At 42.3% G+C, this 13147-nt stretch overlaps 1 protein-coding gene across 1 annotated transcript; it reads right to left on the bottom strand.

Annotated features, from left to right (window-relative positions):
• Positions 1–8598: 8598 nt before the first annotated feature.
• On the bottom strand, positions 8599–12708 carry LOC133911826 (serine--tRNA ligase-like). Its single transcript, XM_062354252.1, has 10 exons — positions 12311–12708; positions 12137–12207; positions 11874–12041; positions 11427–11532; positions 10452–10645; positions 9878–9981; positions 9559–9742; positions 9279–9458; positions 8931–9152; positions 8599–8855 (listed from the first exon to the last, which is right to left on the bottom strand). Exons 1-10 carry the CDS (start codon positions 12441–12443, stop codon positions 8841–8843), a joined length of 1377 nt encoding a protein of 458 aa, XP_062210236.1. The 5' UTR covers positions 12444–12708; the 3' UTR covers positions 8599–8840.
• Positions 12709–13147: the final 439 nt, after the last annotated feature.

The following is a 13147-nucleotide window of genomic DNA, read 5'->3' as shown; positions in this document are numbered from 1 at the left end:
TGAGCTACTCATCTATCCAATTCATTTTCGTTTTCGTGGAAGAATCGAGTAGTTCTTGAAGTCCTTGAGGTTCTTGAGCTTTTTGAAGCAAACATGGAGTTTTGGACAAATTTAAGCTATAAAGTCGTGTTGCTAATTGATGAGTGAGTTCCAAGACCCTTGGACTATCCCTAACATGTTTCCTTCAGGCTTGGAGAAGGTCGCAACTCGAATCAACCAAAAATCCACTCGAGAGCAGCTTTTCTGGGCGGACTCGGATACTCCGGCCTCACCCGAATACTTCGGGTTCAGCAGAAATCGTCCGTCGAATTATGTTCAAAATTTATTAGGGTTTAGGTTGCAAGATGGGTTTGGAATCCATTGGATAGGACATATACATGTTTGTGTAGCACATATTTGTAAAGTGACTCAAATCGACCGAGGGAAATTTGTGAAAGAACCTAAGTCCGCCTCACCCGGATAATCTAGGTAAACCCGGAGACTCCGGGTAGTTGCATTAATGATTAGCCGAGATCCTCTCCCAAAGTTTCACTTGGAGTGTCCGGCACAGCCCAGATAGTCCGAACCAGCTCGGAGGTTTTGGGTTAAGTTAGAATAGTGGCTAACCGAGCACCTTCACTGGAAGATGACCCGGAGGCTCCGGAACCCGGATACTCCAGGCCAGTCAAATAAGAAGGCAGTAACCGAGCGCCTCTTCCAGAGGTTCACCCGGAGGGTCCGGACCCAGATACTCCAGACCAACCCGGATACTCCGGGTGGTTGTTATTTTCCAGATTTCGTTTAGATCGTTTAGTATGGCATTGATTCGCATGTCTTGTACTTCTAGCATGTTGTTAAGCATTGTGGCATACCTTGTTGTATTCACTCATGCTCATCATTGCATTCGCTCTTCTTTAGTGAACAATGAGCCGGAGTGGGAGACGACCGTGGTCGAAGACGACTCCAATCTTCCGAATTTCTACGAGTGTTACGTGGGTAATTATAGGCAGCCACCTGAGCAGCAAGACAAGCAACTAAGCATATTGCACCTTTGTTCAATTGAATAAAGTCTAAAATTGATAAACTATGCTTATGTATGTTTGCATGTGTCGAGTCGAGATCAGATACAAGTGGATAGATCCTATGTTGAATGCATTACTTCCACCTTGAAATGTTGTTCATCATTTCCTTGTCACCTTGAGTATGTTGTTGGTGTCTATATTACAAGTTAAATCGAAATGCTTAGCAATGCATAGGTCATTCGGTAGAAGTCGAGCGGTGAATTGTTTCATCGTTTCGCGAGCATAGGCGTTATTTACTTTCGTAATGATCACAATATTGGATATGGGTTGATGATGGTTGTATGAGTGGTGAGTATGAGATGAGACGTGGGCGGTGCTAGGAGGTGTTTATCCTGCCCAGATGTGGAGATCCCCTGGGTTGGGCGAAAGAGAAAACCGGACACCATAGACCGCTTGCATTGTTTAATCACCAATTGTCAGTGTATTCAGCGTTGGCACTTATCATACTCACCGCATACCGGTCTAATGGTAAGGCGAGCCGAATATCTTTGTAACTGTGGTTATTTGAGGCCTGAACATCGACGATGTGAGTAGGCGGGCATGTTGTGGTACTAGTTTGCTCCGGAGTAGTTCTAGTATCGCCGCGTCGAGCGATACATGTTTCAAATGGTCGAAGCTTATTGGAAAAGGTTGACATGAGTACCCCCTTGTATGGATCTGTGTGGTCATGCAAGCTATATGGTACTCAAGTCGTGTGGGTCCAGGAGTATCCCCTGTATAGTGTAAAAATATTTTGAAATATCATGCTCTCGGTCATGAGCATGCTTCTGTCCATCTGCATTGGTCGTAGAGTTTTCGCTTGTGGTTGATGGTTGGATATGTGGGAGATGGTTGAGTTAGTCTTTGTTACATGTATGTTCATAATGTTTTCAGTTATTTATGTTCAGTAGGTTATAGCAGGGTAGAGTTATGTTGTTGTTAGTTAAGTTAGTTGCTCACACATATGTCCAGGTTGCTTACCGCTTATGTTTAATTTAACCATGTGGCTTTTTTCTTGCTAATGGCTCAATGCATAATCTTTGGAGTCAAGCTATGTATATATGCTCTATATGGTTTAAGTCTTGCGAGTACCTTCGTACTCATGCCTGCGTTTTTAGGTGCTCCTGGTAAGGAAGAGCTGGTGTTTGGCTACTTTGTGTTTACCAATCAGGGTTGCGGGCAAGAGTAGTTCATCTTACTCTCAGAGGTCGTGCTTTTAGGGTGGAGCCTAAGGGCATGTGGCTCCATTCTCTTTTGTTGTATAGGTTTATGTTTCCGCTGCGTAGATGTTATTACCTTTTGATGTAAATTGTTGGAAATGATTGCATGTTAAAAACTTGTAATATAAATGTTAATTACTTGTTCTTTCTTAAGCTATGTTGTGATGCTAAATATTGGAAGGCATGTGTTCCGATCTTGGGCACGAAACACGTGCTGGGACTACCGGGATGATATTCTGGTTAATCATCTAGGTTATGATTATGAATAATGATCCTCCTGATGATTAATTGAAATATTATTTAAATTGTCCTCACAGTGTGGTATCAAAGCTTGGTTTAAATAAGTAGCATAAACATAATTAGAACGTTGTTTAGTAAGTGGTTAATTTCAATAAGCAACTCACTAAAATTTCTTTTGTGCATCTTCTTGCCAATATGTATAACCTGTTATATTATGTCCCTAAGTATAAGTATGTAGTTGTGATGGTTGATGGGGTGAGAAGCATTTGAGAAGGATACGTGTAGTTCAGAAGCAAGCACGCTTTCATGTTTCATTGCTCATTTTGCATCATGCATTTGAACATGCATTTTCATCAGTATATAGTATACGGATCCAAATAAGCGAGGTCCGACATAGCAAAATAGCATTAGTTGGAGTTGGATCTTTCACCTATGTCAGACTTTAACCTTTCGCCTCTCTTTCTTTACATCGTCGCAACAGGATGAGAACTTGTGACAGTTTGGGTGATCTTCCTGAAGGTTCTAATGAGAATAACCCGTCTCCACCGCCGAGCATGGTGGAGGTGCTTATGCAAATTGAGCAGAACCGGCAAGCTTAGACGGCGCTTCTCGAAGCTCTCGTGCGTAACACGGCCCCTCAAGGAGGAGGTGGGGCCGGGCGTCGAGATGACTTCTCGGATTTCCTTAGGACTCAGCCGCCTACCTTCATGCGTGCTGAGGACCCGCTCGACGCTGACCATTGGCTTCACACCATCGAGTAGAAACTCGCTCTCCTTCGGTGCGAGGACCACGAGAAGGCGCTCTTCTCCGCCCATCAGCTCCAAGGCCTGGCGAGCGTGTGGTGGTCCAACTACTTGGCCATGCACCCCACCAATTATCGGGTATCTTGGGCGGAGTTCCGCTAGGTATTCTGGGATTTTCACATTCCTAAGGGTCTTATGGAGATCAAAAGAATGGAATTCATGGGCCTCAAGCAAGGAGGTAAATCAGTGATGGAGTATGTGCAGGTGTTCAATTAGTTTGCACAGTATGCTCAGGATGAGGTCAACACCGATGAGAGGAAACAATACCGCTTTGTCAATGGCCTTAACTCGAAGATGCAAGACCGGCTATACGCACATGAGTTCACCAGCTTCAACAAGTTGGTGAGCACATCTCTCACGGTGGAGTTCAAGCTCAAGAACTACCAAGCGGAGAAAAAGCGCAAGAGGGGTTCGTCGCCTTCTATGGGCGGGAGCTCTCAACGTGCTCGCACTGAGAGTCAACCTCCACCATCTCACGTGTTGGCACCGACTGCTCCACAACCGATGTGGATGGTGCAGCGCCCGTCTTTCTCCGCTCCATAAGGGCAGCCTGCAAGACCCATTGGCTCTCAAGTGAGAGTGACAGGTGGCCCCGACGGCCCGTGCTACAACTGCAGCCATGTCGGTTACTATGCTCGGGATTTCCCATATCCGAAGCCGGGATCCATGGTGATCGCTCCAAGGCCACCACCTGCTCAGTTTGCACCGTAGTCTTCTCAGGCTACCCACGTCCCCAAGCGTGGCTGAGCGCACCACACCACACCATGCTGAAGGAGTTCACGAGGGTGACAACGTACTGATGAATACGTTGAATATGAGTTTTAATTCGGTCATCATTCCCGCGGTTGTTCTTTTTTATTCTAGGGCTTCTCACTGTTTCATAACGACGAGTTATGCACGGCATTTAGCATGACTTAAATCATGACCAATGGAATTGTTTATAATTTTTTGTATCATCCCTATGTCGGGATGACCAAGGCGATCATGCCAAGTTTGGAATGCATTGATATTCTGAAAAATTATCTTATACGAAACATTTGTTACGAGTTTGATGTATGTGTAGTATAATCCTGACAATAAAAAGGGAATTTTCTCAAGTACTTGTTTGCCATATCCGTTGTTTTTCATTAAGATGAGACATTCCTCTTTGTTGTCATCATGGGTTTTAATATGAAAACCATCCTAACGGATATCTCTATAACTTAGTAAGGAATGAGTTGAATCAGGATACAATAAAGCATCATCGATTATAACTTGAGTACCTATAGGGAGAGTAATTATGGCATGACTGGAGCCAACAATTACTGTATCATGTCCAGTGATTGTCAAAATATTTCCTTATCTCTTCGCAAGAGTTTGAAAATATTTTATTTCCTTCAGTATAGAATTTGTAGTGCAACTATCCACAAGGCACATTTCCTCCTCCATCGAATTGACCCATAGAAATATATATATATATATATAATTGAAGAATTTAATATGAAATTCTTGATCAGATATATAGAATACATATAAATTTTATTTAGTATCATAAGTACCGATACAATATTATGACATACAATACATAATGATGACAACTTATTATTACAACAACTAATAGACATGGATAATATAGTATCTTCGGAATTGGGGACTAAATAAGGTCTCCAAATATGTCATGCGAAGCAAAATTGATGATCATATTTTCTGTGCTCATGGGATCTTCTGGCAGCTGAAGAATTTGGTTGTTACTCGGTTCTTGTGGAACTTGTTGTGAAGAACTAGCCTCCTTGACGATGTCAGTTTGAAGAATGAAGTGCGCTTCATATCTTTGTCCGGGAGCAGGTCGGTTGCGTCCCACGAATTGTAGATATATATCAATTAAATGTCTCGGGGTGTGGCATTTCTTAGTAGTGTGCTTGTGACAGTCACACTTGCGATAAACATTAGATTTATCAAATTTAGATTTAAAATGGCCTTCCCCTTTTCCCGTGCACGTGGCTTCTGCTTCTTATTGCACCTGCGTTTACCTTTAAAGTTTGTTGGTTGAATTCTAGAAGAGCCATCGAACTTACTGTTATTCTGAACATTAGAATGTAATTTACTTCGGTTAAAGGAGCAACGTCTATTGGACACTGATGATGATTCCTTAAAAGGAGTTCATTGTGTTTTTCAACCTGAAGTAATACAAGTATTAAGTCAGAATAAACTTGGTATTCTCTTGCACGATAGTGTTGCTGTAAGATCCTATTAGCGGGAAACATAGTAGATAAAGTTTTCTCTATTTTTTTTTTGTTTTTGTAGGTTCTTTTTCACAAAAAAAAATACAACTTGGAACATATTTTATGAACTAAATGATTGTAATCTCCGATAGATTTGAAATCCTGGAGTCGGAGATATGTCCATTCATGACTTGCATAAGGTAGAATGACTGTCTTCTGCTGTTCATATCTTGTTTTGAGAGCTAGCCATAATGTGCTTGGATTTTCTTCCATCAGAGACTTAGATTTGAGACCTGGATAGATATAGTGCCTTATTATGTATAATACATCATATTTAACTTGATCTGTGAGCGGTGGATCTCCCTCTTGTGGAGGTTAGAGTGCCGCTACCATTCCGCGGGACGCAAGGCTGATCTTGACATCCATTGCCCATGTCGGGTAGTTATGACCATCAAGTGCGAATATATCGAACTCTTTGTTGCTCATCTTGACCTACATGGATTTAAACCATAGATTTGATTAATTTACTAATGGTAAATTAAAAATCATCATGGTATTATTGTAATAATGATGCAAAAATATGTAAAATCAAGTTGAGACTTAAATTACATAGTGTAGACCTCAAATTATGTAGCTAATATGTTAAAGGTAATTATCAAATATGGTGTAGATCTTACAATAGTAGGAGGTATAATATGACATTTATCAGTAGATATCTATGTTCCTATTACCTTGTGTTATACTAAGTATAATATTTGGAGGAGCACATAGAAGGTAGTCATTTTGTCAAGATGATAAAATGCAAACCTCATAGAAATGGTGGATAATCTGTAAATATGCAGTAGATCCATATTTTCATTAACTTGAGTTTCACAAATATTAAATCGAGGTAATCACTTAATTTTATTTCGCATTGCAATTCTACTTAAATTAAGCATTTTTGGGCATAAGAGCTCTTGGTTTAATTAAGGTGAATTATTATATAACCTTGCAAGAAAATACATCTCAATTGCAAATTTAAAGTGGTCGTAAACATAATTGCATGTTATAGGGAATGCACGGAGCAAACACATTGAACATTACATAATATTCTAGAAAAATAGGGTCTAGAATATTAAATTACAATAGTAAACAGTACTGAATGTAATTATAGTAAATATCATGGGCCTAAACATGATAAATATTAAATAAACAGTATTAGTAGTTAGACTAATTTGCAAATTCCTAGAAATTCAGGGTCTAAAATGCAAATTAGCCTTAGGTCACGGTTTAGTGGCATGTGGGCCAAGTAAACTTAGGCTGAGGTCCAATCGGACTTTAGGCCCACCGACCCATGCAGGCGAGCACGCGCGAAAAGGAGGCAACTGTAACTTGGGCCTGGGCCATGGCGGCCTTTCGGTCGGCCCAAAGAGGGGGGTGTTCGTGCGGGGTATAAGACCAGCACGGTGCGGCAGTTAGGGTTACGCCCCCACCTGCCCGCCATGCCACACATGCTAGCGCTGCCGTTATGCCTCGCCAGCTCAGTCACCGCCGTGCTATTGTGCCATCAAGCCATTTAGCGCGGTGTGTACTCCTCCCCGTCGAAGGAGGCGATTGTGCGAGGACGCGAAGACCCTTGCCTTTGTAACTCAAGCTTCAAATTGATTAAGGCGGCGAGAAACCGAAAGAGAGGCTAGTGATGCGATCTTACCTTGGTAGCTTGGTGGCTCATCCGGGTGGAGGTCTCATCTTTGTGACTTAGTGGCTCAAAGTCCGTGACCGGATGCCGATCGGGAGTATATCCTTTGTGGAGCTCCAACGTAGAATAGGGGTGACATTCATATCATCGTTACTACGGAAAAAAAATACTTGTGTCGAATTTGCTCTCTCTACCTTATTTACATTTCTGTATTTACTTACTTGTACTTTACCTTCTTAGATAGGCTGCAAGCTCTTTGATCGGTAGAGTAGACACACTACATAAAACTAGAGCATATTTAGATAGAAACTGATATAAGTTTATCTTGTGTTGTTTGAAACCGAAATAGTTTTAAGTGTTCTAATTCACCTCCTCTCTTAAAATATCATCGATCCTTACACATTCGGTGTTAATTTTCCTTATTTATACCTATCCCTGATTGTTCTCTTTTTTGCCGTTGTTCCCTGCCGATTTTGTTAGACAACTGTTCTGTTTTAATATAAAAACCTCTGTTCTTCTTTAATAAATAGTAGCGCTCCTACCACTGTTTTGAAAAAAAATCCTAACAGATTTTACCCCTTGATTTAATTTTACTAGCAATGTAAGGCAACTCAAATGTAATCAGATTCTTTGAAACTACAAGCATATAAGATTCTCAGGCATGGATGCTGTTACAGGCCAACAAGATGAGAGGCGGTCGGTTTGAAACTTTGAATGCTTGCCGAATCCAAGAGCTACAGTTACATTGAACAGTGAAAGCCTGAAAAGCATGGCCAACAACAGCATTCAGCAGTTGACACTAACTTCTGACCTACGCAGTCTTAGTTCAGTGGCATTGCTGTGCATGTAGCCTTATGTAAAGGCTACAATCCAAAAGCAAGTGCATGCGAGGTCACCACTCACCACGACAACGCGTTTCCAAGTTCCAGCCATAACAGCACTTCAAGCCAGTAACACTTACAATTGCTCAGCCAATGCCCAAAACACCAAGCCAGCACCAACAGCCCCCCCCCCCCCCCGGGTAATACGGTGACACACGCTGCAACACCCAGCAAGCTCTGAATTGGCCCAGCTAATCGCCAACAGGCCGCCGTCCACCGGCTGGCACCCAGCATCGACGGACAGCATTGGAAAGACTTGCCAGTAAACGCAGTTTGGTGTTGGCTGTTTCAGGTAAGAAAGCAAAGTTTGCTAGCAACGCAATAAACACCTCGGGTGGGGTTGATGGTGCAACAAAAAAAAAATCCCCTTGCATCCGCAGGTTTTGTATACTGGAGTTAACCTTGCTAAACAGACAAATGGTTGTAACAAATAAGTGAGTACTTTAAGAATTAAATGAGCAGTACTAACAGTAGCATGCGCAGCAAATTAACATAAAGCACAACCTTGATGAAAATTAGCAAATGCACAAACCGATGAAACTACACTCCTTTTAGTAAATTATACGCAAATATCCATAATCGCAAGACGTCCTTTGCAAGATCAGTGTGCAAGTACATGACCAGATACTGTTTTAACCAGGACACAAAAAAATGGTTACACCAAAACTGCAACACCATGATCATGCTATAAAATACTGAAAGACCCACAAAATTAATACAAGGATGCACCATATCAATCAGTTCCCAAAAGTGTGAATTGCTCGTCCATCATCCAGCTCAAGCAGCATTTCCCTGTCAGCAGAGGACCCAAAAACATCAGATTATGGATTAAAATGTTCTTTGGAAAAGGCACGAGCAGAGGCAGACCTTTGATTTGGGCTTATTTGATTTGGAGTCAGCAGCTTGTTTGCCATCCAGAGGTTGCTTGAAACGAAGGAACTCTATTCCACCCATGTATGGTTGCAGCACCTTCGGCACTTCAACACCATCCTCCCTCTGGTAGTTCTCAAGAATACAGCAAAGAGTCCTCTCAGTGGCAGTCAACGTAGAGTTGAGCATATGAACAAACTGCTTGGATTGCTCATCATTCTGCGTTTCGGACATACATCATTAGTGATAGTAACTGGTCAAACATTTCGATCTACAGTGGGTGAAGGTGAAGCAGAGCGACAATGACAAAACATCTACAAGAATCCAAGTGAAACATTATCTTACCTTTTTCTGGCCGTAGCCTATTCCAAGCCTCCTAGCTTGATAGTCTGTGCAATTCGAACAAGACACTAATTCTCTGTAGGTTTTTGATGCAGGGAACCAAGCTTCTAAATCATACTTTTTGGCTGCAGCATCATTAAGAGCACCGGAAACAATAGAAACAACCTGATAAGGTAGGCCAATCTGCAAGATGGATATTAAAGAAATGTTTAGACAGGTTGGAAAGACAACCATCCAGGATATAGATATGGGGGTTTAAGGTTCACAAAGCACTGATGCTTACCTCCTTATAGAAATCTTCTGAATTTTTAAGCATCTCTTCATGCATCTCCCAGGAATCATTGCCATTTGGGCCAGTAACACAGAATTGTTCAATCTTTTCAAACTGGTGGACTCTGAAGATGCCAGACGTGTCCCTTCCATGCGAACCAGCTTCTTTCCGGAAGCAGGTGGAGTATCCAGCATATCTATACAACAACAACAACAAAGCCAGACTAACTTAACAGCAACCCAGCATATCTATAAGTGCATAATTTATTTATGATCGAATTACTAGTGCGCATAAACTAAAGACAGACTAACTTAACTTAGAAATCACCCACCTGATTGGCAGTTCAGCGGGATAAATTCTATCTCCTAGATGATAAGCGCACAACGGCTGCTCCGATGTTGCTATCAAATACTTTTCTTCTCCATCACCTGTTAACTGGAAAATGCAACTAATGGTCATGAACTTGTAATGAAATATATCCTTTTACACAACTGAAATATTCATCCAATTCATCAAACTATTTTTTTGGAATTATGGGGAACCTAAATGCAACAGATGAGATAAAAACAAAAAAATGTAGTGATGTTGCAATTCATTGAAACCCTCAGCATTACCAGAAATTAGATCTTACTAATCGCATGAATTAGCTTTAGAATTGGAAGGATAATTACCAGAAGACAATGTATCATTTATTTTCTTTTGGATAGAACTTTAGCTATCATATAAACCAGGTGAACTTATTCCAAAGCTGTGAAGACGTGATGGTAAATTGATACATCAAAAGGATGCGTTACCTTTCCCCAAAACGAAAACATGAAAACATAATGCAACTAATCAAACAAATGCAGGAGCAGTTGCTACGTAACAACATGATATGCATGTACAAAATATTTCATCAGGCTTACTTTGTAAAGCTCTTCATCAAATTGGGCCAACTGGGCACATTTTCCCATAGTCTCCTTTCTCATGAAAAAGGGAGTTTGCATTGGCTCAAAGCCTCGTTTCGTCAGGAAAGCTAGCCCGAAATTTATCAATGCCAGGTTCAGGAGGACACCTTCTTTCTTCAAATAGTAACCCCTTCCACCAGCCACATCAGCACCTGTAAAAATGGAGTAGGTTAAGAGACGCACCCTCAAAAACAAGAGAAACAAAACACAATTGTCAATTGTCACCATGAGTTTCTTCATAAGTGCATACTGAATAGATCCCGAGAGCATGTGATATCACATTGACAAAGACAATCTTGTTAATTTAGATGGACAACGTATGTGCACATATCAGGATGAGATATGTGCATTTTGGGGTTGGTTGGATGAGGGGGACTTCTCTAGGAAGGACTTGGATCCAACTTCCTCCAATCCATACAGGCTCTCAGGGGGGAACAGAAGAATGTGGTTCCTTTTTCCACTACTTAGTTGGATACCTGGATGGTTCAATGCTCAAGACACAATAGCCAAAGGAATACAAGGACAATCTATCAACTCTGTTTCCATATCTGAAAATGCCATATGCCCCAAAAACAGTCTTGATCATGGTTACGAAGCAAATAAAGAGCATAAGCACATAGAAATTGGTTAAACCAGAACTGATCATTAGGAAAAACTTTAAAATAAAAAGCGTACATTATACATGGCATTATACATTTTCCAAGTTCTGAACAAAGGGTTGTTATGTTACGGGAAGCAGCACAAAATCACATGCAGCCAAACTAGAATGGCAACAAGGAACAAAATCAGCACGTTACTACAACTCCTCGCGAAAAAAAAACCCCACATGTTACTACAACAACAATAGCAGAGCAGGAAAAGAAATATGGGTTAAACAAGCGGTGTTAGCAGTTAGAAAGTACTTCAGAAAAGAGAAAAGTTGTGAGCATATACCCTTCTCCAAAGCTACAATGTCAAGCATCCTGCAAAGATCCACATGATTCTTCAAGTTTTCCTCCAACCTCCTCTCACCCCATGTCCGTACAGTTGCATTGTTTGCCTGCAATAAGGAACAAACAATTTATATCAGCTAAGTGGAATTCAGAGAGACTGATTCCAATTTGTCAAACTGGATCAGAATAGGCAGACTCATGAGCAATTTTAACCTATCAAAGTAATGCAATGTTGTTTCTTATGTTGATACAGCTTCTTATAACGCAATTATTATTCCAACAATAAAAAGATGGGAGCGCGAATTAGGGTCAGAGTGCAGGTAGCAGTTCTCTGACTTCCACATTACAGTCGTTGATGGGCAATTACTGAAGAATGGTTTCTTCGGCAAAAAAAAGGAAATTGCATCGATTATCTCTAGAACCAGCACAAACGAAATTTCCAGCGCACCTCGTCGTCGCTGATGGGCACGGATTCATGCACGATGTTGCCAATAGTCGTGAGCTTGGCGTCGAGGGTGCTCTTGGCCTCCTGCACCTCAGCTTCCTTGGCAGCCAACCTGTCCTTGATCTCGTTCGTGTTCTCCATCAGCTTCTTCGCTTCCTCTTCTTGCTTGGCCTGCACAGCGACACACGGCCATCACCCCAAGACCCTCAGAAAAAGAGAATACTAACGAGAGCATCGCAAATCGAGACGAAACGAAACGAACGTACAGCCTTGAGCTTGCCGATCTTCTTGCTGGTGGCGTTGAGCTCCTGCCTGATCTTGTCCAGCTCGAACTGCCCTGCAGCGATGAGAACCCTGGGGGTCAGAAACCGGCCGGGGATCCGGAAGGGTTTCGACTTTCGAAGGGTTAGGGCAACGAGGAGAGGAGAGGAGAGTCTTACTGTCGCGCCATGCCCTGTCGAGGGCGATGACCTCGTCAACGAGCTCGACAGTGGCGAAGCGGCTGCGCTGCGACTCGCGGATGAGCTCCGGGTTGCCCCCCTTGTCGGTGCGGAAGAGGTTAATGTCGAGCATCCTCGCGTGCGGAGGAGGAGGAGACGGAGGACCTGGAGAGGAACAGCGCGGGGGCGAAGGGCTGGGTCACAAGGCGGGGGAGACGAATGCGCGAGACACGTGGAACGCGAGGAGCGGCGACGGGGGGCGCAGGAGAGCGCCGCGCAATCGGAGTGGGAGCAAGAGGCGGCGGACGGCGGCGGGCTTGATGAGGAGTGCCTGCGTGCGCGGCGTGTTGGCTAGGGCTAGGCCTCGGTGTGGAGTTTGTTTGTGGGCCGCATGGGCCGTAGAGCGGAGATGTGGGCACGCGAGGTCCTATACTCCTATCGCTCCGGTCAAAAAAACAGTTGAGGAGGTTTTGAAGACGATAAGGTCTTCAATAGGTATATTTGACTACTATTTTTTACTATAATATATTTATGAAATCTAAATTTATGAGTTGTGAAAGTGTTTTTCAGAGAAATCTACGTATATGATTTTCATGGTTTTTAAATACGTATTTTAAAAGTTATTAATAGTTAAAGTTTGAAATTTTTGATCGAATCTGATTCAAAATGTTAAATATTTATGATCCTGAGTAGGTATTTATTGGCTTACGGAAAACTGGGGCCTGCGGAAGCTGAAGTGGTGGCTTCCATCAATCCATCCATCCTGATACAAACTCTCTTTGGTTGGTTCTTACTCAAAGTCTACACGCCTGAAACTGTGTTCATCCGGCAAAATGT

The sequence above is a fragment of the Phragmites australis genome, chromosome 3 (assembly GCF_958298935.1).
Source record: "Phragmites australis chromosome 3, lpPhrAust1.1, whole genome shotgun sequence".
NCBI classification, from domain to species: Eukaryota; Viridiplantae; Streptophyta; class Magnoliopsida; order Poales; family Poaceae; genus Phragmites; species Phragmites australis.
The sequence above is the reverse complement of the archived record's forward strand: the minus strand, read 5'-3'. Positions and strand labels throughout refer to the sequence as shown.